The sequence below is a fragment of the Phlebotomus argentipes genome, unplaced genomic scaffold, assembly GCF_947086385.1.
Source record: "Phlebotomus argentipes unplaced genomic scaffold, Phlebotomus argentipes genome assembly scaffold_18, whole genome shotgun sequence".
Lineage (NCBI taxonomy): Eukaryota > Metazoa > Arthropoda > Insecta > Diptera > Psychodidae > Phlebotomus > Phlebotomus argentipes.
In genome coordinates this window covers 14,913,982-14,940,728 of record NW_026776177.1, presented here as the reverse complement: position 1 = coordinate 14,940,728, position 26,747 = coordinate 14,913,982, and the positions used below count along the sequence as shown (strand labels likewise).

Below are 26,747 nucleotides of genomic sequence, written 5' to 3'. Positions count from 1 at the left end.
AATTACACTTCATCACTTCTTTTCTCGACTGTCATCGCTCGTTGTCATGAGATCCAGAAACTAATTAGATTTGTCCTCATTGAATTTTGCGCTTGAGCGCCAGTCGTCGTGACAAGATGGCATTTTGTATGTAAATTTGGGAGAGAAATTAATTTATGCGCCTTTACAAGTTGTCGATTTATGTTAAACGCCTCAATTTACAAACACTTTGCCTGAATTGAGCACAGAATGAGCTTTACAATCTCATTTCATCTCGTGTGTTCCATTTCCTATTCATGCAGTGTCTCAGCATAAATACTCATCAATTGCACAATATCGTGTCTTCTGTGTTGCTAGATATTGCAAAGTGGCCCTTTTTACTGGAAACATCTTTTCGAATGGGGTTGAGATAAAAATGAGATAAAAATGCATTATATGCAGGCCGATTAAATGCTCCACATCGACTTCCCGTGCCCAGATTAAAAAATGTCGCCTCTTGCATCAATAACTGCGATAGTCTCAGTCCCAGACTAACCGCAAGGCGCACTTGCGTCTTCCAGAATGCGTCCGACAACAGCTAACAGAGCCGGCGACATGAGGAAGAGCTTCCTCATTCACTGCAAGATTGCAATTTCGCCCATGGAAAGTAAAACTGCAGATTCTCATCTCTCCATTGTGAGGCTTTCATCATACGGCATGAGAAAAGGCGGTATTAGTCTGTGGTATACCTTTATTAAAAATCTTTTGCTTAAAAAAATTCGTTACTCTTACAATCAAAACTAAAAAGCTTTCTAAAATAATTAAAAAATATTTAATATACTCTGGAATACTGCTTGCATAAATTGCAATCAACTGCTTTCATCACTAATCTGTTGTTCACTGTTTTCATTATTATTTTGTCATACTCTCTATTATTTAACAAGTATTATTATATTATGTATATTCTAGCAATATTTCTTCTTTATTGTTTTTTTTTGGGTGTGATTACATAAGAAAGGTTCATTATATCGTCAAATACCAAGGAAGATAAAAGGTGTGCAAAATTATATCAAGGAGGCAGTCCTTTCGTTCTCTCTAAAACTCCTCTTTCCCCATCAATCGATTAGCAAACTCCTTCAACATAAGTCACATTCTTCTTTCTCACTACAAATACTTACCAAAAAAACTGTATTTTACTTTTATTTTTCATCTCATGCTATATGTAAATCCCTAAGAAACACTAATATGATTTTTTTTTACTTTGCCAAATTCTCCTCCTTCATTTTAAGTGTCATCATGATTAAATACATTAAATATAAAATTCAAAGTACAAAGATAAAGTATATTGTTCGTTAAGAGAATCTCCACAAATATTTAATATAAATCTAAAGCCGGCCGAAATGGGCTATTTTGATGCTCAGCTGCACGCTCTCGGATAGATATTTGGCTCTCAGTGAGATTCAAAAGTCGCAAAGAAAAACGCACCAGAGGAAACAAAAGTGTGAATGTGAAATGAAATGAGTTACGAAGATAATGCCACTTCTTGGAGGAGAGCATAAATACTCCTAATGTGTAAGTATACCTCAATCTCACATATCAGCCTTCGTATCGCCTCCGTTCTTTGTTCTAATCTTCCTTATACATTATATAGAGATTTCTTTTCCTTTGTATTCACAGAGACATTATGTGATTCTTACTTGATTATGAGGTGTGTGTGTGTGAGAGTCCTTCCAAGCCAATCGAGTATACGTGGGTGGAAATGCCTGTCATCAGGCCTAATCATCGACATCGAACTCAGGCTGCTTTTCGTACTTTTCACGCGTGAGCTCGTGCTCCGTGTTGACCAGGAGCATAGTGTGCGAATAGCCCATCGTCACCTGTGGGATCTTCATGCCCTCCAGGCGTGACACCTCTCTGGGTGTGCTCGAGGACTTCTGCAGATCTCCGAGGCCCAACTCGCCGAACGTCGGCGACGAGCCCCAAGCGATGAGGCTGTCGTCAGCCGAGATGACGATGGACGTGTAGCTGGTGCCGATGCTCGTGATGTTCCACCCGGCGAGATCCTGCACGGGCTTCGGATACATATTCGCCTCGCCAGTCCTCTTGTTCTGCCCGAACAAGAACAGCACTCCGATGTCATTCACGGCAAGACTGAACGACGAGCCACAGTACACATTGCGCACTCCGCGATTCTGGCTATCGAACAGCTTAATGAGGCGTGGCACCATCTCGTCCTTCTGTTCGGCGTGCCCAAGGCGCCCCAGGCCGCCGAAGCCCCAGCTGTAGGCCCTCTTCTGCGTGTCAATTGCCACCGTGTGGTTGTAGCCACAGGAGAAGTCCACAATTTGCACATTGTCAATCGGTGTGACGTGACCATCTTTGGACTTTTCAATGTACAGCACGATCCGTTTGGGCGACATCTCGAAGTGGAAGGACATCTTTGTGTTGGTCATGAAGTACTTACCGTCCGTATTGTGTCCCAGCTGTCCATACTCCGGCAGCCCGAACGTGTGCAGATTGCCCTTGATGTCCAGGATCACGGAGTACTCCGCGCCGCACGCCACCTTCACAATCGGCGGACCCTGATAGTTGATGCGCGTGGGCTTCGCCACAACGGCGGCAATGCTTCCGATGCCACATTGGCCACTCTTGTTGTCCCCGCACGCATACACAGTGCCCGTGTCGGTGAGGAAGAGCGTGTGATTCCTGCCGCACGCCGCCGAGATGACGTTCATATTCTCCAGCGCCGGTATCAGCGTCGGCTTCTCATAGCTTTTCGTGTCCGGCAGTCCCAGCTGATTGAACTGATTGCGGCCGATGGCCAGAGCCTTGCGATCCATGTTTATCAGAATTGAGTGTGCAGCAGCACAGCCGCTCACCGCCAAGCGATACTGCAATGCGGAGGGAATGGGAGGATTTGTTATTCAAATTCACTGAAATATGTATTATTCAACCCCGGGAAACGGACTACGAGGTGACGAAGTGTTAGAATAGCGCGCAAATGGAAATTTTGTGAACAATTTGCATAAATGAGATGAGCACAGAAGGGCATTTTTGAGCAATGAACAATTCAATTTAATCAACTGTTATATAGACAGTGAGATTGAAATCATGTTTTAATTGGATATTTGGAAGGGAATTTTCTACCCCTGCTTTCCGTTCATTTGCAAAATAGCTGAAGTAGCATCAATATTTACTATAAATGCTTGCATTATGCACATTAAAGTGAACCAAATAGCGAGTTTTTGGTTAACGCGCAAACACTTGGAAAAATTTTACGCATATTTCGCATTGCACAAATAGCGAAAAATGCCAGACTATGCATTTTTCGCGGGGGAAAAATCAAATACAAGCGAATTGCGATGTTCAAGGACGATAAACATGACGTTGAAATCATGGGCTAAATTGATTTTAGAGTCTTCAACTGTGAAGGAATTAATTACCAGAAATCGTCAATTCAGCATGTATTAGAAAATGCGATAAGCTTAAATGAACACTCGGTCATTGGCACCTTTGTGAGCAAAGAGTGAAAAAGCAAAATGCATTTTGCACTTTCTTCCCAATCAAATGTTTGCCCAAGTGTTTATGCCCACTAAAGTGATTCTCACGCAGCACATCGATTCTTGGAAAATCCCAAAAACCGCTCATGAGTTTTCCACCTCTGCCAGAGTGCTCAGCGAAACGTTTCAGGTGGAGTTGATGTGTTGTGATCTCGAGTACATTGACCCACGAACGTGAGTGAACATCTCTCGCTCTTACCTTCTCCTTGGTGAAGCGATGAAAGACGTAGAGATTGGGGCGCACCTTCAGCGTCTTGTTCTTCGTGTCTCGACGCCCCGTGAGGTCCCATGTCACGAAGCCGGCGATCATGAGCTGGCCGGGCTCCTTGTCCAGCGTCTGCAGCAGCTCCGCCGGCAGCTTCACCGTGGGCTCGAACTGGTCGCTGGGGATGAGCACCTCCACGGGCTGGTTCTGGTTCGCGCCGTCCAGGCCCTCGCTGCTGTCGCTGAAGTCGGACTCGAAGTCGCCGTCCTGGCGCTTCTTGGGGCGCTTCACGGTCCTCTTGGTGGGCTCAGACTTTCGCTTGGACGACATGGCGAGTGCGGAAGTCTGCGCGCAAGAGGGAAAGGGAAGGGCATTAACAAAGAGATTTCACCATCTGCCACTGTCGCTTGGGATTTTCTCTGGATGCGCTGTTAATTCCTCTGTGTTGTTCTTCACAGGCGCGCTCGTGAAGGTGTAGTGGTGTCCTCAGCATAGCGCAAAAAATCATTCACCTCTATACCTTCTTCGCATAGCACAGACAGACGGACAAAAAGCGCTCCTCCCGACGCCGCAGCAGACGGCGAAGCCCCGGGGCCCTTCGGCCGCCCCATTCTGCCCCTCAGTGGTGCATCCAGACGCCCAGGAGTCTCCGGCAGCGACTGATCCGTGCTAATTGCACTGGGAATGCTCACAATGGCACACAGCCTCGCTCAGACTCAAATCCCTCAAAGCGCCGTCCAGCGCCCAGCCCCAGGCAAAATCCCAGCCCCACCTTGTAACTAGTCACTCCCTGGCCAGGATGATGCCCTCCTGGGTATATTTACCTCAGTTTATCTCCTAGAAAATCACTCCTTCACAGAAAACACACAACGAACCGGGGAATACACTGTGAAATGCGAAGCCACCGCAGCCGTCAACTGTCCCACCGCAATTGGGACAAACGCCTGGGACGCGCGCTTTTCAAAACACACCACTATGATTCATTCATCTATTCAACAATAAATATATTTCATTGCATCATTTCTACAAATATCTACAATTTATTCCTCAGCTATTTACATACATCGCATATTTACACACTCATAAAATTGTCTCACTTTTTACTCTTTTGCGAAAATCAATTCAAAACATGTCAATAAACTCTCGGAGCATCCCAAGGATTTGTTGTAAATTTTCTTCCTCAACATGATTTCATTCCTCACGCGCGTTCCTCTTTGCTTTTCTTTAGAATATTCCGCATTTTTGCATGCTTCCTCTCAAAAATATATGGTCCCATTTAACAGGGGTACAAATATACTTGCATTTCTGCACATGATTAGTTATTTTTCTCTATACAATTTTACATGCAACATGAGGATGTGTAACTTTTAACATTTGATAAATCATTATGCTTCAAATCACAGCCATAGCAAGTATTCAAGAAATGTCCTCGTCAGTTAAATAGAAAGAAATCCTAAAAAATACATTTTCTCTAACCCTTCGCAGCTGATACGTTGGCAAATTCTCTTCTAAGGCCTCTTCCGAATCATTGATCGCATTCAGTCACATTTCTCGCGTCCCATTGATTTCAATGAATTCCACCGAAGGCTTCACACGCCGGACATTCCGCCTCGATGGAGATGTCACTCTCCTGCCGCTCTGGCGCCATCCCGGAAAACACAACGTCCTCTTCGTTCGCCATTCTCAGCTTATCGTCTTCACAATCTGATGCTTAGTCCCATAATCAGAGGTTCTGCGGAGAAAGTGAGAAAGAAAGCGTCAAACAGCGATGAAACCCCAACGAGAATTACTCAACACGCATAAGATGAACTAACGGTTCAACGTAAAAAAAACAATTGTTAGGAAAAGCGGTGTCTACTTACCTGTCTCGTCAATTTAGAGGTGAAAAAAGCGTTAAACAACAAAAATTGAATAATAGGGAAATTAAACTGGCAAAAAGCTCAATAAAAACCATGAAAAAAAAATTCCTCTCAGCAAAATTCCACTCTACATTAAATGCATGATATTTGCGACGAAAAGGTAAAAAATAAGTGAATATTAAATGAGAAAATAAGGAAACTGTAAAAATCCAAAGGTCATGTTGTTTGTCGCTAGTTGTACCTGTAAATAGACGAGGCAGATGTTGATCTGGACCAAGCGACAAGTAAATCTTCACCTCTTCGTTCATTTCGGCGCTTCTGCAGAATTGCCTTCGTTCCACCATCTGGCCACAGAGTTGCCACAAACGTCCGAATTGTGTAACTGGATTGAGAAGATAAGATAGAAAAATAGGTTAATAGTTTGCCAAACAAGTCTTACATAAAGTTAGGAAATGCGCAAATGAAATATCTGATCGCTGCGTCTTCAAAGTGATGGATTTTAAGCCATTTATAATTTGATTTTGAAGCTAAAATCTTGACCCAAAATTAAATTACAAGATAATTCGATTGTTTCCTTCCTCAACATAGCTTACAAATCAACTTTGCGACATTTCAAGTGTATTAAAGACAGTTTGTCAAAACAATTTGCCTCATTCATTTCCAATAAACCACTTTCATGTGTTATTTTCCCCGTAATAAAGTGCTGAGCAATCACAAATCAGAAATCACTGCAAAGAATTAAAGTTAAATAGCCAGATTGGTAACATTTTCGGTGATAATTGAGAAATATTTCTTCAACAAACAGCAGCAAGAGAACAAGCTGTGCACAAAAATTGAAATGGTCGAATGTGGAATTTTCTCTATTGACCTCATGTATTTCTGGCTTAAAGCGGATTTTCCAGTCGGCACACAAAACCGCATTAAAAATTTTGTAAGTCAAAAACTGAACTTATGGATTAACCTTGAGAAATACATTATTTTCGTGAATTCAATTGACGCCTTGCAAGTCCACTGGAATCGCGTATTTTCGATCAAGGAAAATCTCATGGTTCGATTGGGAGGAGAAAAGAATGTAGGAGAACTGCGTGAGAAGATAAATGACTTACTTTGGGAGCACTGCCAAGACGGCCGTAAGGAGTGATATTAACCAGTAAGTTGATGTACTCATGCTGGTCTGAATTACCCAATAGCTGGAGGGAAGGCCGAGGCAGGAGACACACACGGAATTGTAGAAAATTGAAAACACATAAAATGCCCCCAGACTAATCGCTATAGACAGCACATGTAGAATTGTCTGAAAATAGAATAATGGTTCAAATAAATGCTCTCAGCCTCGCCCACCATCATGCAAAATCTCTCAAATGGCCGGCCAGAGCACATAAATTTCTCTTACCCAAGACTTAATCTCTATGGCACAGTGGAGGAGCATCGTGATGAGACTTGAAGTGGCAATCGTGGCGCCAAATTGCCATATCCCAATGTCCGAGTCCCAATACGTGGCTTCGGCGATGAAGAATATCACCAGACTCTGGTACAGGGACTCCAGCATCACCAGCCAGAAGGTGTGCGGTTTATAGGCCTTCCCTAGCCGTCCATATCGATACAATTGTGGCCGACTGAAGAGCAGATCCTCGGGCACGCACTTGTCATAGACACCAATGGCCAGTGGCGGCAGCGACGTGAACACCAAATTGTACAGCATGAGGTACATCTGGTCGATCATCACGGCACCGGAGAAGCCGCAGAAGAGTTGATACCAGAAGATGAGAAAGACAAATGTCTGAAACAGAGACAAAATTCATTAGCACATTGCTTCATTAGCCTTCGACTGAGTAAATTACCGCATTTTTGTAGAAAAAGTACAAAATCATCCTGGCCAGGCGGTCGTAACACCAAAATCCATGGACAAGGAGGAGGTTCTCCAGCAACCGGAAGCGTGATAGTGTGAAATCTGACGCCATCACGGCTTGCATGCCCTCCTGGCCCGATATTCCCACCCCAACATCGGCCATTTGAATCATGGAGACATCATTGGCGCCATCCCCAATGGCGAGCGTCCTCATTTGCAACTCCTCCTTCACCACTTTCACCAGGAAGGCCTTCTGCAGCGGCGTGGATCGACAGCACAGCACGGAGGCACAATATTTGGTCAGCTTCAGAAAGGGTTTCGTCAAATTGGACCTCAGATCCAGGATAAAAGTTAGCGTCTTGCCATCCACAACGAGAGCCCTCGCCTTGGCGCGACTCCCACTCGGACCCTCCGTGAAGGATCTCTCAATCTCTGACAGATAGAACATGATGGACGTCTCGGCGGCATCCCGCGAACGGGCAGTCAGTCTTAGCAGTTCCATTTGTGGATTGAATAGCTTCGCCGAGTACGCCACATTTATGGCAGTTTCTGGCTTATCACCCGTCAACACCCAGATCACAATGCCCGCCGACAGGAGAGACGACAGCGTCTCCGGCACACCGTCTTGCAAGCGATCCTCAATCCCCGTGGCACCCAGCAGTGTCAGATTCTTTTCGATCCCCACAAACGAGTCGCGCACCCTCTTCTCGCGATTCTCCATCGTCATCTCGCACTCCTTGTGTCTGGCCGCCCAGTCGGCGTACTCCACCGGCGAGAGCACTCTCTTCGCCATCACCAGCACTCGCAATCCCTGCCGGGCGTACAAATCCAGCTGCTGCTGGGTCTTCTCTCTCAGATGGCCCTCCACGGAGTCCGGAGAGCACGGCGTCAGGCATGACATCACCGAACTGTCCGCTCCCTTCGTGTACAGCACAATCTCCTGCGTCCCAGTCCGCCGCACAATTACTGACATACACTTCCTCGACGAGTCAAATGGCAGCACCTTCAGCACATCAAACTCCGCCACTCCCGCCGCCGGAACGTTGGCCAACACATGGTTGGGACTACGATTGATCAGGCCGCAGTCGTATGTGAATGCAGCATTGACTAGAGCCAGCTCATCAGGGCTCTCAGCCTCAAAGATTGGCCGCCCGTTGGATGGTGACTGTTGTGACGACTGTTGATTCCTCAACGGTGAAATTTGTGACCTACTGGAGAGGCGAGAAAAAAAAACCATTCATGTTTGTGTTACTCATTCAAGTCAACTTTTACGTATTGCACATTTTCGCGCGAGAAGTGCCAAAATTAGGTCAGGGATTTACTTTCCAAATGTAACAATTTGATAATTAGATAACACTGAAAAGCCAGTGAAGGAGAATTTTCATCGTGAATTCAATTAACACCTCCCGAACATCATTATCAGTGGATTGAGGCCACTGTGCTACTCACTTGTCTATATTCCGACTAGAATTCTTGTTCCTCAGCACTGAGGATATGGCATTGATTTTGGACGTGATGATAGACTTTGCTCTCATCGTGGGACTCACTGGCATCTGCCGATGAATCTTGGTTGGACTCTCGCTCACCGGCGACGACTCAGCTGAGCTGTGAATGGGTGACAAGGAAGGCACGTGCTGCTTGAGCGTCGAATTCGGTGGCGGAGAGGGTGTAATGGATCGAGACTCTGCCAAGCGAGTGTATCGATCGCCAATACTGTTAGCCTGTGGCCCTTCATTCGGACGTACAATCGTCACGGAGCCCTGATCGTCCTCAATCACTCCACTTGAGTTCATCAGATCCCGATGCGGAGTCACACTAACAACCACAGTGTTGCAAATCGCGAGCACTAAGAGGAACTCCTGGATGCGCTGCGCACTGGACGTGTACGTCACCCGATCACCGAGAGTGGCGGTCATGTCCTCGAAGAGAGTGGAATTCGCAATCACAGGCGGAACAGGCGAACCCGGCTTCAGATAATCCTTCTCAAGCTCACTCGGCGGATGATTGTAGTCAATCCCATTAACCGTGCACCGTCGGAAGATCATCTTGTTCTCCGTGAGAGTGCCTGTCTTGTCTGAGAAGATGTACTGCACCTGTCCCAGCTCTTCCGTAATATTCATGGCTCTGCACTCAGTTCTCTTGTTCGTGAGCGGATCATACAATTCCACATTGTTGTGAATATGATACACTTGCAGTATCTTGCACAATTCAATTGTCACATACAGCGACAGCGGAATCATTATCTGCAGAATTATCACAAATGTCCAGAATGTGAGGAGACCCTCATAGCTCGGGTTCACTTCGAAGGGCAAGAAGGGCACAGTCATTCCCTCAAAGGACTTCAGCCACATTTTGCACCCAACAGCACCAATAACACACAGTATTATAAGGATGATCACACACCAAATCACATCAATGTTCATTTGCTGCTCCAGCTGCGAACGCTTGTACCGAGGACCGCTATTGTTCAGCATAGCCTTTGTCTCGTGACCAGCATAAACCACCAATCCTTCGGCATAGTCCGTATTCTGTGTGAGATAGAGAAACAATAAAAGATCCTTTAAAGACATCAAAATCTCGAATCTCCTCAACCGACAAGATCGCAATTAAAAAACTACGAGCTTAAAGCAATAAAAGTTGCACATTATAGTGTGTAATAAATGTCAATTGCTCAATTTCAAATTGTCGAAAGGGTGGGCGATTTCTTTCACTTTATACTTTTCAACCAAACAATAGAGTATTGTAATGTTAAATGTGAAAAGAACCATCATCATTATTCTTTTTTTTTGGGAAGTGCCATCATATTTGTTAATTTAACGTCAAATTTTTGCCATAGAATAGAACATTATTGTAAAATATCTTTCCTGTGACATGATATTAGAGTGCTTTATTAGATCTTTCATATCACTGATTAAATACAGCCAGTATATGATATTTGATAGGTAAACCACAAGCTATAGTCAATTCTTAGTGCTTTTCTAAGCTCTAACGAGTTAATTAGAAGTGTCTTCCCACCCGCGCAACTTCTCAAACCATCGGCTTAAGTCTGGGCGTTGTACATAAAAAAAGCGTGGAAAGTATTATAATGTCACACTGTGTCTCTATATTATTCATACACTCTGTCATATGTACAAAGAAAACGTGTAATTATGACGCGAAAAATCCAATTTACTATGGTCAATAAAAACGTAACGGACAGCAACATGTCACGCAGGGAGATTGTATATGATGCATATGGAATGAAACCCCATAGTCAATATTTATGGCGGTATTTTTTTCCTGTAATTCGCGGGAAAAACGCAACGATACACAAATGTTGTAACAGTTACCTTGAGACGACTCTCGCGCAAGAGGAGATTTTCCGTGGACACAGGAACTTGTTCACCTGTAGGATGAATCATGGCACCGTGAAATCGATAAATTTTCGTCGATGGTGCATCAACTTCAACACGACTGACAAATTTGCTGGCAGAGAAGCAGTGCTGCTTCTCTGAAAAACCACGAACAACCTCCCTCCTCTTCAGGTTCGTCTCGCCATCCAAATCGCACGTGTCGATGTAGCAAACACCATGAGGATCACTGGAGCGCAGCAGGAGGATATCCGCCGGCACAGTCTCATTATTCGAGATGTGCACCAAATCACCCACGCGAATATCTTGCCACAGGATCCTCTTGTACCGCTCAGACTCTCTGCAAAGAGAAACACCAATTAGCTCTTCAACTGTGCAGTTTAATGTATTATTTACAGATTATTTTTCTTCTTTTTTTAAAGTTGCACCTCTTCGGAGCGCGCATAGTAATTTCCATGAATATTCCATCGCGGCGAATTCTCATGAATGAGGGTGTACTTATGTATATATGGAAAAGTTGAAAGAGAGCAACAGGTGGTTAAACACCATGTAATACTCTGTGAAGGGCATATTTGAGGGGTTGTTGAGTAAAATTCACCCACCCAAACACGCGTGTCGCCGAACAGATACACCGGAAAATATATATTCCATCGCGCTACATTCCAATTAGCGACCTCACGTAGGTGTAATGACTCAATAGTAATCAAGAGCTAACAAATTGTCACTATAAATTTTTTAATATTTCCCCCATCTTGACCACGCCTAATTGTCTCAATATAATTGATAATGGATTCTCTATTACAATTTATTCACCAAAGTTATTCACAATCTCAGCCACACGCATCAAATATTCATTGCCTCCATTGAATGGGATCATTAGAAGAAAAAGGCATTCGCTTCAATCATTTCAATCACTCCGCACTGATGGCGCAAGATAGCATTCTCATCGAGAAAATCGGAGAAAGGGAAATATAGGTCATCTGTGCGTTACGTGAGTGACATTGATCCATTTAAGATGAACAACACATTGGGGAATGGTCAGGCGCATTGAGGCAACCCTGACATTGCTATGAACATGTGGGGAAAACACGGAAACAGGACACCCATTCAGTTCAGCAATCAATAACATCGCATTATGCTTTTCACTGGAGTGTTTGCTCAAGTTCAAACACACTGTGAGTGCGGCGTTTTTTATGCCTTTTCCCCATTTTCCCTTGAAGTTACAGAGAGAAAATTGCAATTGCGGTTACTAAAGCACATTCAAAATGCCTCTATGATATACTTTTAAACTTCCAAGGCAAGAAAATGTGGGAAATCTGAAAAATTTACTTTAATACAATGTAGTAAGCATAACTTTGCCGAAGTTGTTTGATGACAAATCCTAATATTGCAGTATTCATGCGGTAAAGTCAAATGTTGACAATTTATGATGCATTATTAGATTATTCTTAATGTTATTTACTAAACATCATCACATGCAGTATAATAATGCAAATTGATATCTGGCTATTATACAACAATACAAAATTGCCATATTCAATACATTTCACGCTGTGCTCAATAATGTGTGATTTACTTGTACAATGCTCCAGCAATTTAACGTAAATTACTCTATGTACACATGAGTACATAGATTTTTTCTTCCATAGTTGCATAAGTAGCAACTATGCATTACATTTGTCCAGTCAATTGAAGAAAATTATCATTAATAATTGAATTACAATGCGAATGAATTATAATTTTCACATGTTGCACTCTTACTCGCAAATTTCGGTCAAGTTCAGCGTGAACATTTGTATTTATATCGCCAATTGCATTGCAAAAATCCGTCAGTTTGTGCTTTCATCATAGATTTTATAGATAGAAAAATTGTATGGTAATGATATTGAGTTTTTTTCTTCATCTGTGAGCAGAAATTGATGCCATAAATGGACTGCCTATCATCAAATATTCACTCTATTTCCAGTTTAGCATAATTTCTTGCAAATTTTCACATTTTCCCCGGAATTTTGTACTTCCCGAAAGCCATCGACACGCAAAATATGTTTGAGTAGCGTGATTTGTGATTTTCCACAAAGTGTTTTGAAGGCAGAAGGAAGTGTTGAGCAGAGATAAGAAAGTTGATATGCGTGATACTGTCAATGAGATTTTTCTCTCTCGGAAATTCCACATCATCACGAACGTGTCAACTCATTCTTCCACATTGTAATTGCTTAACCACCCACAAGTTCAGCCCCTTCTCATGTTTTTCTTCTTCTTCCCTCTTGTGGCAGAAAAACCAATGTTTATTTATTATTAATTGTGTTAGCAGCTGAAGCCATTTGGGCGTTTACTAGAAAACTACTCCAAGAACACAGTGGCACGAAAGCCTCCCACTAACTACATATGTATGCACGACGGCAGGAAGTTATCACGTCTGTCTGGACACCGAAGCTCCTCCTGCTTGGCACTGAGATTCATGTTGATTCCTTGTGTATCGAGAACCCTTTGCCAATGAGAAAATTGATTAATGTGACGGTAATGGGGTGAATATTTTACCATAATGAGACACTCGCCCTGATGGCCACCGATCTAAGGTCAACCACCCCCCTTAAAGCTCAAGTGCCTCAAACCGATTCATGTTAGACTCTATCACAGCTTTATCTACCTGAAAGTTGTGAGCCCTTGACTTTCAACTCTGCGTGTTTCAGTATAATGAAATTCATTCAACCTTCACCTGTCGATTGAGCATAAAAAATCCTTCCGTATAAAATTACCACTAAAAAAAATTCCACAACTCAAGACTCTGAAGTGAAAAAGACACTTGGAGAGAGATTGTACAAACATCATTGCATGAATCAAATACTTTTTCCCTCACTCGCCTCGACAGTATTTACAACATGAATCATTTCTGAATGGCCTAATGACATTTTCACGATCGATACGGAGAAAAAAAATCTTCTTGCTTACCCTTAAACCCCACTTGCATTGACTTAAATCAATGTCGACGATTTCAATTTACAATAATGTAAATGGAATTTGCAATTACATTTCTGCAGTCATCATTTTTCCACGACTGTGAAAATGTCACTTCGATACATTGAAATTTAAAGCAGTCTTATGCAAGATTTCCCGGTAAATTAATTTTCTCTTTTTCACCGACTCTCTGTCGATTTCTTTACAACATTAAAAAAAAGCGAGACAGTGCGAAAAAATGCTGGCTTATGTCACAATATCAATTGGATAGTGTGCTCTTATATGTCGGCGAATGCGTCAGAATTGAATTGAATGCTTCAATTGATCGGAAAAGTGTTGAAATGGCAATTTATATGGAATAACATCTCAGCCATAGTCTTGAAAGTCAATGAAAATCCTGGAAATTGGGTCAGAAGAGACGCTCTTCTTGCTCATAGTCTTCAAAAGAGTTTTAATTAAAATTTAATTTATGAAACACCATTCAATGTTTCCCCATTTTCTGCACGTTTCGTGGCCCCGCAGGCATATTAAAGGCTCTGAATTTTATTATTATTGTGAACAACGAACTCTTTTCTCTCCACTATAAAGCCATGACCTTATCAATCTCTACACACTCCGTCTGACGTTATTATGTCTGGACTGGGAGTGTAAAAGAGAGACCAATGATGGGGATGTGACAATTTAGTAGCATACTCATACACTGCATACGAGTTTTCTCTTTCACCTCACGCGGTCATACAAAATCCAATCAAGGCACTCACACCATTTTGTTCCGAGAGTTGTTTTTTTCATTGATTTCCCTCCAATCCCACCCCCTCGACACAGCCCACCCACAGGGACAAATAGCAAGTTGGACGGCGAAAGGCAGAAACCAAATCGAAGCGATTAGTTTCCACCATTTGGTTGACCCTGAAAGAGAATGTTTAGTTTATTGAATTTTAATATATGGATGTGCAGCAGCAACACGAGCGCAAGGACTTGACGTGGAACATCTTGCAGTGTGTACGAGGGTTTTCCCCAAAAGCTTAATATACTTTAATGTCCAGTACACGTGGGAGAATCATAAAATACAACACAATGTGTGATAAATGACTAAACAGACAGATAGTCAAGAGAAAATTGCTCAAGCTGTGAGAGAAACGGACATAATAGGTCATCGGGAATAACGGAATTGTCCAAGTTTCCGCTTTATCAATTAATAAATACATACATAATTGTATGAAGCAATGTGCGGTAGTTTAAATGAACATTTATGATCTTTTCCCAGTCTGTGCACGTGACACGAATTGTATTGATCAGAACTACTCGCCCATTTCCTCCCGCGACTAATCGATTTATCAATACCTTGAACACCCTCGAAAAGAATGAAGTGATTTTTCAATAAGAGAATAGAAAATGTGCCGGAATTTTTCCCCAGAAATATACATTAGCAAAACTCCAATCGTTTGGAAGTTAACGGGGCGTTTCTTTTAGGCGTGAAGCCAGCATAAATTCAAATGAGTGATGGACGATAAATTTTGCTTTTGATTCAATATGCAAAGTGACGCATCTATTTAAATACATACAAAACGACTTTTGCAAACTCATTGAGAAAAGCAATTTTTCCCCTTTCCGCATAAAATCATTAATTCCTCACCAATGCAGAGAGAATCAATTGTATCAAACGGAATATTGCCATTGATCAAGTGCTCTATAAAAGCTAAAGTCAATGCAATTAAATTAATAAGCGAAGACAAGTCCATATTCAGCATTTTCCACACAAGAAAGTTGCATGGGAAATGTCAGATAAATGTTATTAAAACATTTAATTGTGCATCCAGTTCATCATCACGCCATATTCTCAACTCCTCTTCACAGTCGACATGATGTTTGTATTACTCCACCTCAAGACTGGATAAAATCAGAATAGTTCTACCTCAAACGTAGCATTATCGCGTTAAAAATGTATACAAGTCTCCCACACTTGCAACCTAGACCCACTCTCAGAATATTGCCACAATCGCATGTCTCTGAATAAGAATTCACTGCTACAGTTCTCTATGGCGAATACAGTATCAGAAACTGTATCTGTCATTTAGCAATTAAATAAGTGTGGAGCATTTGGAAAGGAAAGTCTTTATATGCCATAAATTACGCATTTTTACGGAATAAAGCCCAATATAAAAAAAAAACGTTAAACACTGTCTTCAATCATTCAACTGCTGCTAATTGTGTTTCAAACTTCGCCGTTACCATCTTATGTATGTTTTTCTCAAACTATATCATCCAGACATCGGCACAGAAAGACAAGATGTAGAACAGTGTCAATAAAAATTGAGAAATTCTTACAAACAAACTCATGTCGCAAGTATTAATTTCTCCTTCTCTCTCACGCTATCTTGAGAGCGAGAAAAGTCTATATTTTAGGTGTGACATAAAAATTTATTGGGTCAAACGAATGGTCAATTTCTTTAATTTATCTAATTAGATCAGCAACAATTGATAATGAAATGACCTCACAAGAAATTCATCTCGCCTTCTTTATGACTCTAATATATATATATATGATGTTTAGAAAGTTATCACACTCAGAACAAAGACTGGAATAGTTGACATTTTTCTCCTCACGAGATTAAGTGCAAATTGCAAAACATGCCATAAATGAATAAATATTGTGAAATTACAATACGTGGTTATTACAAATTTTTATAATTCTGTCATATTAAATCGAGTTTTCACTGCTGTCGTGAAGGAACGTTCAAATAAAATGGTTATAATGCCATATAACATGTCGTCAAGCTAAAACACTTGCATCTCAACTCAAAACTATTTTCATTCCACCAAGCATTCCACAAAAATAGACCTTAATCGGTTATTGAACGACACTTTTGCTGAATTGGAACCCCGCACAGCTGTGGAATATTTAAATTTCAATTACTTCCTATAAGCATTGGCATTAATTAAGTAATCAATTCACGACATTCATTTGCATTTCGCCAAACACCGAAAATTTTCTTGCATGGCAAAACTGTGATATTTTGCAGATTTTACCACAGAGTGACTCACTTTAGAGAGACCTTTCAAAGCTCACTAATACCCTTTGTCCGCACAGTCACTCAAACCACTTTCGATTGTACCACAATTCATGGTCAAATGTTTCTCGGAAGATCTCATCTGAAGGTACAGATAAAAAGCAAACAATCACGTCATCAAACTGAATGTCAATACAGTGAAATTAGCTTGAGTAAATACACCAAATTTGCTGTGACGTTGAACATTTTCGATTAGCAATATTAATAAGACTGCATTGTGAGGGAATAAATATTCTCCTCATGTATCGAGTTCCGTTAAAAAAATTCCATGTTTGAGTCGTTTCTGAGACAAACACGCACTTTTAATGCGTGACCGCAAAAAAAAACTGCCAACGCATCAAAAATTGAGCAGACAGATCTTCTTTCTACGACCATCATTCTACATTTTGTACCATATTTCACGTCTAAACACCGAAAGCTGTATAAGAATGAGCGAATATAATTTAATTAATATGCAGAGTGAAATACAGACATAACACAGTGACATGTATTTTAAAAGGTGGGATATTTAGATGGCTAAAATTGTCGTCTTCTTTTTTTTTCATCTATAGCAAAAGACCACACAAAATGACAACAATCGCCGCGTACGAAGCTTGGTAATATTTTATACGGCAGAGTTACATTAAAGGCACTTTGGTTGACCGTGGTTGTGCATTTTCAAGGATTTCCACTATGTCATTTTATATACAGCGCGCCTCTCTCTATCCACGATAAAAACCACACATTAATTCACTTTAAATATTGCATTATAATATACCCTTTGCCGATCCTATACAGATGTTCAACTCCCCACTCATTGAGTGCATATAATCAAACAAATCCATAATTTTGCAATAATATCATGAGAGGTGGAAAAATGTGTTCTATCAAGCTGATAAGCTTCCCTCGATAGCCGAGTGGAAAACCAACCGAAATTTCCAATCAATCTCTTTCACTGTCACTAATCTTTTCCGACTTTACTGACTGTGATACATTAATAATGTTATTTACAATTCCATTGACGAAAATAATTGGGAAAATACACTTTTACACGTTCCGCCGGATATTCACGATCACGCCGCCGCTCGAATGCTGATGGTTCGCATCGCGAATGTCTCGTCTTTGCGATATTTATAAAAGGAAAAAAAATGTGGAAACTATACAAAAACTGAGGCAAACCAGAGGAAAATGAGTGAAAAGACTTTCATTTATCTCACTTGAATGACCCAAAATTGTGTGTGAATAAAGAATAGCAGCTCTGGAATTTCTCAGATCACATGAATCGAGGCGTTAGAGTAAACATTTGCGCTAACTTATCTGACCATTTTTGCGATTTCAGCGACAAATTTATTGCCTACTTTGCAACATCAGCAATCTTATCAATAAATATGCTGATCGAGGAAAATAATTGCGTTATCATACAAGTTGGGGTGTGCGCGACAATAAGACGACTGGAACGCAAACGGTCTTTCCACTCTTGGTCTCAGCACAAAAGTCTATTATATTTATCATCACTTTTCAATTGCAGACGACCAATTAAGCATGGAGTTCATTAACTCTTCCTAATCGCCAGAAATGAAACATCCGACTAATGATTATTTCTGTATAAATGACGTATAATCTTTCCAATAAATCGAGGAGAAATTATATTCAGACACAGTGTCACAAGACACGGGGCATCATATCTAATATTTCGTCCATATACACAATATGCTGAGAAGATAAATATCAACCATCTGGCGCTCCGTTGCACACGTGTAAAATTTCATGGTATTAATTTATAATTTTTTTTTTCACCATCATCGCAAGTCTTCAGCAAATATTTCCACTTTGAAAGCCGAGGTATTGAAATGAGCTAGAACACATTCCTAAAGCAGAGCACGTAAGTCTCATCTTGTTTATGCCGAAAAGTGAGGAGAAAGAAAACTATTGCGTAAAAAAGGCAGATGCGAAGATATGGAGAAAAACGACAAAATTCTTACGACGACACACGGCAAATAACGCAGGCAAAAGTGCGTATTTCGAGGACAATCGGTCACTTTACACGAAATTAATAAATTACTCTTGTGCTGCGCTGCCAAATAACAATAGTTGTCCTTCACGATGGCAAATACCCATCGCTTGGGAGATACTATAACAGACATTTATTCAAGAGAAGGAGAAAAAAAACAGCTCGTAGGAGTTTTCGCGGAAATGTGAGGCCACCACAAAGCAAAGTGATTGAAAGAGGTGAACAGGGAGTTTTTGGCCAAATTCACCAATTCAAGTTCGATGAAGATGTGGGAAAAAGAGCAATAAATGTAGAAGTAGCTTGTCATTATTCATCCACTCTGCGAACTTGACATTTGACGAGCTACAATTGTAACATTTACTTTTCACACAGATTAAATATTAATATTTCCACCAAATTGATACATCCACACGACGGTATTGTTGAAGGATCCCGCGAGACTTTTCTAGTACACATGATAAATAAATAATCAGTAATTTTCCCCCCTTCTTACTTTCACATTTCACCAATGGTTCACACATTATTCTAGCTTAACTGTGAAAAAATCTGCAATTTTATCTATTCAAGGATGTAAATGCTGATATTTCAGCGGTCTAATATGAAATTCAAATTTTTCCACGAAAATCAATTAGGTGTGTTTCAAAATTACAACCGCCGGCATCTCATCAATCAGTGATGAGAACCATTTCGAGCTTAATAAATTCTCATTAATTCATTAAGAGAGAAATTTCCATAATTAAAGGTATAGATTTTGATCCACAATTTTTGCAATTATTTTAATGAGATAATCGCAAGCCCCTAATTTAATGTATCCACCAGTAATTACAGTCTTTTTTTTTTCACCACACAAAAACCTGCCACCAGCCGAAAAGGCATCACATGGCGACCAAACAAGTTCCATCCAGATCTCAAATTCGTGTAAATCGCATGGAAACTACCGTAAAAAATGTGCAAACTCACCCGTGATAGACGCGACATGTGGTGTTGTTGATTCGCTGATCCGACGATCGGCGGCGTCGATCCTCAAATAGATCCTTTATGGCCGTGACGCCAAGCACAAAGAGCACAGGTATCATGGCGATCTCCTTGCCGAAGGCGTTTATGGCTGGAAACCAGTTGAGCAGCACGATGAATATGAAGTACAAATTGGCGACACGGTGAAACTGCTCGAGGAGGTTCTTGGGCAGGAATGACAACAGGGTGTACTTCGTGGTGCGAATCTTATTGCCCACGCGCCGTCCATTGGGATGCTCTCGCTTGGGCGTCTTCGGAGGCACAGTGTGATTTGGCACGACTGTCCTGAAGGCACAATCGTCCCCCTTGTCATCTCGGCAAAACAGGAAACGCTTCCACCACGGCGGCAATTCCGTGCGCCTCAGCGTGTAGATGGACTCCGATCTGGAGGCTTGTCTGGAGTGTCCGCGGCCGGAATTTGTGGCCGATTGAGTGGCATCTCTCGCCTCCAGCGCCTCCTTGTGACCCGGCGGCAGGATGAAGTCCGTCTTGGAGCCCACGCGGCTGTGCCCCGACTGCGTCGCTTGTCCTCCCGTCGAGTCCATGATCTGGCCCTGGGACAGAGCTCGCTGGTGTCCTCGCATGGCGGACTTGAGGGCTGACGGACGACTGTAGGAGCTCGCGATGGCCCCACCGCCATGGCTGACTGACCTCGCATGCCCACGAGAGCCGCTCTCCAAGCTACTGTCCAGACTACTACCGCCCCCTGCGACGCCTCCACCGCTTCCCGACACCCCTGGGAAAATGTACGTCCTCTCGGGCTCCTTGCGCACCACACTCGGCAGCTGGGCCACCGATCCTTGGGACTCGTCGCTGCTGCCACTGTCGGAGGACGATGCAAACGGTACGCCACCGGTCGATTTGATACTTATCGGCAGACTCGATGGCTTTTTCCGCAAATCCTCCAAATCTCCCATGATCACAAGTCACCATTTAGCCCCAGAAATCAACACAGTGCCACACTATACGCTCGGTGAATTCCACCTCTAGAACATTTTCAATCACTCACTTGCTTATTATTCACTTCATTAGTCTACCCTATGTCTCCACCTTCTTCCTTCAATGGGCACACAAATTCCTTTCCCACCACGTCAAATTAACACAACACTTCCTGCCACTTTGCTGTCCTCCTTTTCCTCTGCTATTTTCTCCACTCTTCGCACCAGATTGATGCACCCTGGAAGAGGACAAAAACAATATTAATTAGTCAGTTTTCCCAATTCTCCACTGTAGAAATTCTCTCATTAAAATTTGGCGGGCCACTGAGTTTCTTCTTAAAATCCAATTATTCCAGCATCCTTTTTTTCTTGTTATATAACAGATAAAAGGGAAATGTAGGCGTGGCATGCAAGTGGGAGGGGCTTTCGGAAATAACGCTACATATACACAGAGTGAGAAAATAAACTCTAGGCCTTCTGTACAATAACATTTCTTTAAAAATACCTCACAAAACTCTTTGTCAAGAAATCCCAATATTTTATCATAAAATACAAGCACTAAACAGAAACAAACTTCACCCTTTGTAACCATAAAATCACCAAAATTACGATTTCGTCTGCATGTCTGAATATTTACACCGTCAGAATGGGAAATTTATTCCTTTCTCTTGCCATACCTTTACTAAAATGGCCACAAGAGGAGTTTTAAAATTCTGATTTTCATCTTATGCAATATGCACGATTTATCAACCAAACTGTCGATTCGCTGGCTTTTGCAATACAAATGCCCTCCGATATTTTTCAAGAATTCTCAATTATTACCCAACCAAAGACACTGAGAGTATAAACTTCCGAATAGGTGTGAAAGAAATGAATTTCCAACATATTTTTTTTTAATAGTGCCATCGTGAGGGCTGTTTAGTGTTATATTGAGTTGGTCTACTAACAGGAAAATACCTTTCTCTCCCTGACTGACGAACACGTTAAAGTGCAATTTAACTTGCCCCCAAAACACAATTTTTTTCAGCTATTTAATTGCTTCAATTGAGTTTTTTCACGCAGTCTCTCTTTCTCTCTCTCCACCATTGGCAATCTTTCCTGCATCGCGTCCAACTCGCATATACAGACCGGAAAAAATAAATATTACACAATGAAATGAAACATATTTACATAGAGTGCAATTTTCTACCTTCCCTCCCAGCCAATCCGCGATGGTATTGGTTCGCAATTAGAGAAAGGTCAGTGGAGTACATATAAATTTTCTATATCTCTCGTCTGGTCCGCCAGATGAATGACCAGAGAGAATTCAATTGAAAATTCCGGGGTTTTTGCTCTCACCCAGCTGTAAACGCGCTGTCTTGAGTTTATTAGATACACTCTTTTACGCTTCATGGACTTTCCAGGGCAGAGAATCAATGTGTATTAGGAATTGGCAGAGAGATGTTAAATTGAATGTCATTATTTCATTGTTGGCTCTCACGTTTATGCATGTATTAAATTCTTTAGGTTCTCATCCATACAAACTCGTGCATTGTCGCTCATCTCTTCTCTCCTTCTCATCTCTTCGCTCTTGCCATCGCATCTCGCGAGATGTGCGCGCCTTCTAAGAAAATTCACTCATGGAGAATCTTTCACTTTATGGTCAATGGCCTTTTGTAGTGTTAAGCTTCGCACACAAAAACTATATCTCCATTTTGAGGAATAATATCAACACCGCGAGAGTGTGTATCGCTGCTCTTCTCTTCAATTAACCCTGCGAGACGCTACAAAAGCTCCCAAGTATAGCGTGCATGGCGCACGGTTTTGTCTTTCGTCCAGATTGAAAGGTGTGATAAGCTTCTCTCTCTCCCTCGATTTTTTTTTTTTTTTCTTCCTATCCATCAGGGAAATTGCAGAAAATCAATACAACATATTCAATCACATCGCACACCGAACGGTAGTCACCTTCGTCTCAGCGCTGAGGTGCGCCCCGGAACGGCTTTCGGGCCGCAAGTATGAGCTAATGCCATCAATTGAGTGTGTCTTGACATCCGAATGATGGCCTCATTCAGCCATCGATTCGTGGTTAAACCGGACCCTCTCCGCGGTTGACGTAATCTCACTTGGTGTTGGCAATCGCGTTTACTTTTCCACCCAGAGAGTCTGCGTCTCTCTCCACACATGAGGCTCTGATACTTTCGTCAGCACGGCCACTTTGGACTGAGCAAACAAACGATCTTCGGTGGCCCATGCGAAAACGTGTGTGGATGAGTTCATGGTCTCACTGGCAAATTATCCTCTCTTCTCAATTCAAGCTCTTCACACGCGCTGATAAGGGAGATGCTGTTGTGGGGAAAATGTGAGCCAAACGGCATGAGAGCCGTGCGATTCCATCACACTTTCACTTGTGTGATGCGCGCATTTGAATCCAATTAATTTCACTTTCAATTCTATTCGATTTTTTCTCCACTGCACTCAGTCCCCCACCCACAATCCGCCACCCGCCCAGCCATCCGTCGCATCAGAAAACGCAACAGTCTTCTCAGTAGCTGAACTATTGGAGCGTGCAATGTGTGGAAATAGGCACTACATAAGAAGAAATATCCACGTCCATAATTCTTGTCTTTCCAATGTATCAAACACTCTGAAATTGATCCTCCTCAGCGCTCAGCACCGAGGCACGCCCAGAAGGCCATCAATGACTAACCCTCTCCCATTCGTCAGATAGCTTGAAAACTATTGCCGCGTTAGCACAATCATCCTGATGGAAAATCTTTCTCCGAGAAAAATTAGCACAATTTCCAACAGTGTGAAAGAAGCAGGAAAAAAACAATTCAGTAGCGCAATATCACACAGAGTGATTAGAATTGACCCAAATTCTAGGCAAACCCTTGCTCACCAAGAGATAAGTTAATATATTCATCTGAACAGCATTTTGATCTCTGAAACTATGTATTAAATTAAGTAGTTTAATAAATTTAATTTGGTTAGTATATCGAAAATCAAGTTTTCCAGACATTGACATTCAGATTCGGATATATATTCTCAGTTGAGAATCCCAATTTCTTGTAGTCCCAAGTTTATGTGCGACATAAACCTAGAAAAAAAAATCTCTGTCGAAACCATAAACTAATGATTACAACCTATATATAACCAACTGAATATTTGTTCCTACAATTTTTATACAAGTTTACAGCATCACAAAGTTTATTGCGCTCTCTAGAGGTCTGACATAAACAGATACGATTTCAATTGCGATTATCTAAAAGCTTTCATTTAATCACTTTGGCTGCTTCAACTTAAGAGGTTGCAAAAACCACACAGAATTATCTCTCATTTCATCTAGCCGAGCTTCAGTGATTTGAACTTCCAGGTTCTTCGGCCAGCAGACAGGTAAATGGGCGGAATTTGCGGGAATCAGTCCCATGCTCGCCTCGGGTCTTATCATTACGGCTTATCTGGAGACCCGCAATGAAAATTACTATTTGCTTCCCGGATTCCGGGAATCTCGATCACTTGCGGAATCGACCATTGGCCGACGGAGTGCAGATAGAGGCTAAGACTCTAATCGTCGTTCTGAAGACTTTTTGCCAGGTCAATTTCTGAAGCCGGATAAACAAAACTGACCCACATTCGTCACAGCGTTTTCGACACTCTCTTTTCATTCACGAGCGGAAATTTCCGTCTCTCGCGCGGTGCATCCATTTGGTCTATTCACTGTTTTGGCAAGGAGAACGCCAGTTCCTGAGAATCTTCTAAGTAACCTCATTCCCTGCAACTCGTGGGCCTCCCAGAGACACTGTGGGAATGCGCGAGAGACCGTGCTGTGAACTGTGAATTTAAAAATAGCCCCTTGTCTCTGCCAATCTGCGTGAGAATCTGAGCAAGCTGCTCGACTCTGATCGCGGATCTCGGTAATCTGGAGGAAAACCCCACCGAATTCTTGGTGACGTGACAGTTTCCGTGGGGTGTCGCGTAGGACAGGCCGCGGGGAGAGCGAAGCGTGCTTCGTGGCAATTCCCTTTCTCAATCTGGGGCCATTGATGCCACTCGAGAGATTACCTGTCCCAATGAAGCTCCTCTTCTCGCAGCAATTATCCTCAGAGATGCAGCATTAATCCAGCACTTTCGCACGCACTTTCCGGCCACAGAATTCCGCAACACTGCCACTCTCAATGGGACACGTAGGATTATCAAATCACTGTGGGCGCTCACCACTGGCACTGAGAAAGTCGTTTTTTGTCTCAAAAAGGCAGATAGAAAAATAAATAACTGCTCCCGCTGAACACGTCTTGCAAACTGAACAATTCCACTCCGCTCACGCGAGCGAGAGAGAGAGAAAACGCCGCTTCGCAGTTCAGCCTCACGGTGGCGCTGATCGCTCTGGGACACTAATAAATTACACATGCGCGTATTTTATTTTACACACTTTACGCCGTTTACGTTATTTTTGACTAGCAATGTTTGATTCTTTTGTAAAATCCGTTCTTGGGAGTTGAGAATAAATGAAAGTTTCCACATTTCTCATAGTTCTTCGCATAAAAGTTCGTTTTCATTGTGTATACAACTCATTGGATTTGTCCATGGACACTTCTCAAAGGATATGGGAGTGATTCACAATTGGGAAGTTGAGCAGTCTCTGTCAAAATTCACGGATACCGCATCGAGAGCAGAGAAAAGCTGAGAAGAACTTGTGAAAAATTGTATCAAGCGATTGTACTACACAGAAAATGGGTCTATCACTTTTCAATTTGAGGAAGCATCCCAGAAAGACTTCTTTCAAAGCCATTACAGTGAAGAAATGCAGAAATAAAAAGAACGCTCGTGGAACTTGTCCCACAACCAAAGCCAACAGGAACGGAAACGCCAAGCCCTCCATTTTGAATTTGGATGACGACTACCTCTTCACCATATTTGGTTTTCTTAACATCTGGCACCTGTTGGCGGCGGAGAAGGTATGTCGCAGATTCAAAAGTATTACTGAAATGGTGTACAAGATCATGCGTGTGTTGAATTATGAAAGGATCTGCGAGGAAAAACTAAAGGAGCTTCAGAAGCGTAAATCTAGGCTGCAAAAAATCACGCTTCAGGAAGTAAAGTGCATCGCCAAAAGACTGGGTCCTTATATTCACACACTTTATGCTCATTCTCTCGATTTTTGCGCTGATTCCCGTTTGGTTCTAAAAGTAATCTTCAAGGAGTTTACCAAGTTGAGAAACTTGCATCTACACTCGATTGATGTGCTTAGAATAAATGAGCTAGAAAATAGTCAGCATATCGCCAAGACGATCGTGAGCCTGGAGCTTGAATGCTGTGTTGTAGACGATGCTATTGAAGTTTTCTTACAAGAGGCGAAGAAATTGGAGACTCTAAGTCTCATTGGAGATACGATTACCGGAAAGTGTTTAACGGTTTTGCGTGATATGAAGCAGATCACCTTGAATTTTGACAATAGGTTCAGATTATCTGATTTCATCGAATTTTGTGAGCGAAATCAAGGACTCAAGAGCCTCAGTATCGCAAATTTACATATTACTAATGAGTTCTTCGAAGTTTTGGTGAAGCATCTAAAGAGCCTAGAGTGCCTTAGAATCAGTTATATCAAAATATATCACGGATATTATGAAGAATATGATGATTATCAAGAATATGATAATATGCTCTTCGACTTCGGCGTGCTGGGAGATTTGACTTGCCTCAAAAACCTTGAGATCATTTGCAGGAATTATAGTTTCATCAATTTGGATTACTGTCTGTTTAAATTGGCCGCTTGGAATACATTGGAGTGTGTGGATATTAATCCGATATCCTTTTCACAAAATATTTTGCGCGCACTTTGTATATTCACAAATTTGAAGGTGCTGAAGATACGACAATGTTTGCGTTTGGACGATGAACATCTCATTCAAATGTCACTGTCGAAAAACTCCCAGAGTCTCCAGGAGCTTGAAATTGTGAAATGCTATAATGTCAAAAGCGACGGCTTAGTTATGTTGGTCAAGAACTGCCCATTGCTGAA

The 26,747-nt window shown here is 42.0% G+C and overlaps 2 protein-coding genes across 3 annotated transcripts; both read right to left on the bottom strand.

The window, feature by feature from the left end:
* Positions 1-943: 943 nt before the first annotated feature.
* On the bottom strand, positions 944-4,637 carry LOC132259317 (protein RCC2 homolog). Its single transcript, XM_059756890.1, has 3 exons — positions 4,548-4,637; positions 3,718-4,068; positions 944-2,849 (listed from the first exon to the last, which is right to left on the bottom strand). The coding sequence occupies exons 2-3, from the start codon at positions 4,051-4,053 to the stop codon at positions 1,734-1,736; spliced, it is 1,452 nt and encodes a 483-aa protein (XP_059612873.1). The 5' UTR covers positions 4,054-4,068; positions 4,548-4,637; the 3' UTR covers positions 944-1,733.
* A 76-nt stretch (positions 4,638-4,713) lies between these two features.
* On the bottom strand, positions 4,714-25,023 carry LOC132260745 (phospholipid-transporting ATPase VB). Of its 2 annotated transcripts, none has more exons than XM_059759062.1 (9): positions 24,791-25,023; positions 19,758-20,988; positions 10,761-11,121; positions 8,881-9,959; positions 7,424-8,642; positions 6,976-7,362; positions 6,689-6,876; positions 5,824-5,964; positions 4,714-5,455 (listed from the first exon to the last, which is right to left on the bottom strand). In XM_059759062.1, exons 2-9 carry the CDS (start codon positions 20,726-20,728, stop codon positions 5,407-5,409), a joined length of 4,395 nt encoding a protein of 1,464 aa, XP_059615045.1. In that variant the 5' UTR covers positions 20,729-20,988; positions 24,791-25,023; the 3' UTR covers positions 4,714-5,406. The 2 variants fall into 2 exon arrangements, with proteins under 2 accessions (XP_059615045.1, XP_059615046.1); XM_059759063.1 differs by having other exon boundaries at positions 5,879-5,964.
* Positions 25,024-26,747: the final 1,724 nt, after the last annotated feature.

Excerpts from the sequence above, each read along its gene's own strand:
- LOC132260745 (XM_059759062.1), bottom strand. The coding sequence starts at position 20,728 with ATGGGAGATTTGGAGGATTTGCGGAAAAAGCCATCGAGTCTGCCGATA. Across the intron at positions 7,363-7,423 it reads ACTTTTTCTACAAAAATGCG|ACATTTGTCTTTCTCATCTT; the intron begins GTAATTTACTCA and ends TCTCTGTTTCAG. Across the intron at positions 6,877-6,975 it reads CCATAGAGATTAAGTCTTGG|ACAATTCTACATGTGCTGTC; the intron begins GTAAGAGAAATT and ends TTCTATTTTCAG.
- LOC132259317 (XM_059756890.1), bottom strand. The coding sequence starts at position 4,053 with ATGTCGTCCAAGCGAAAGTCTGAGCCCACCAAGAGGACCGTGAAGCGC. Across the intron at positions 2,850-3,717 it reads ATCGCTTCACCAAGGAGAAG|TATCGCTTGGCGGTGAGCGG; the intron begins GTAAGAGCGAGA and ends TCCGCATTGCAG.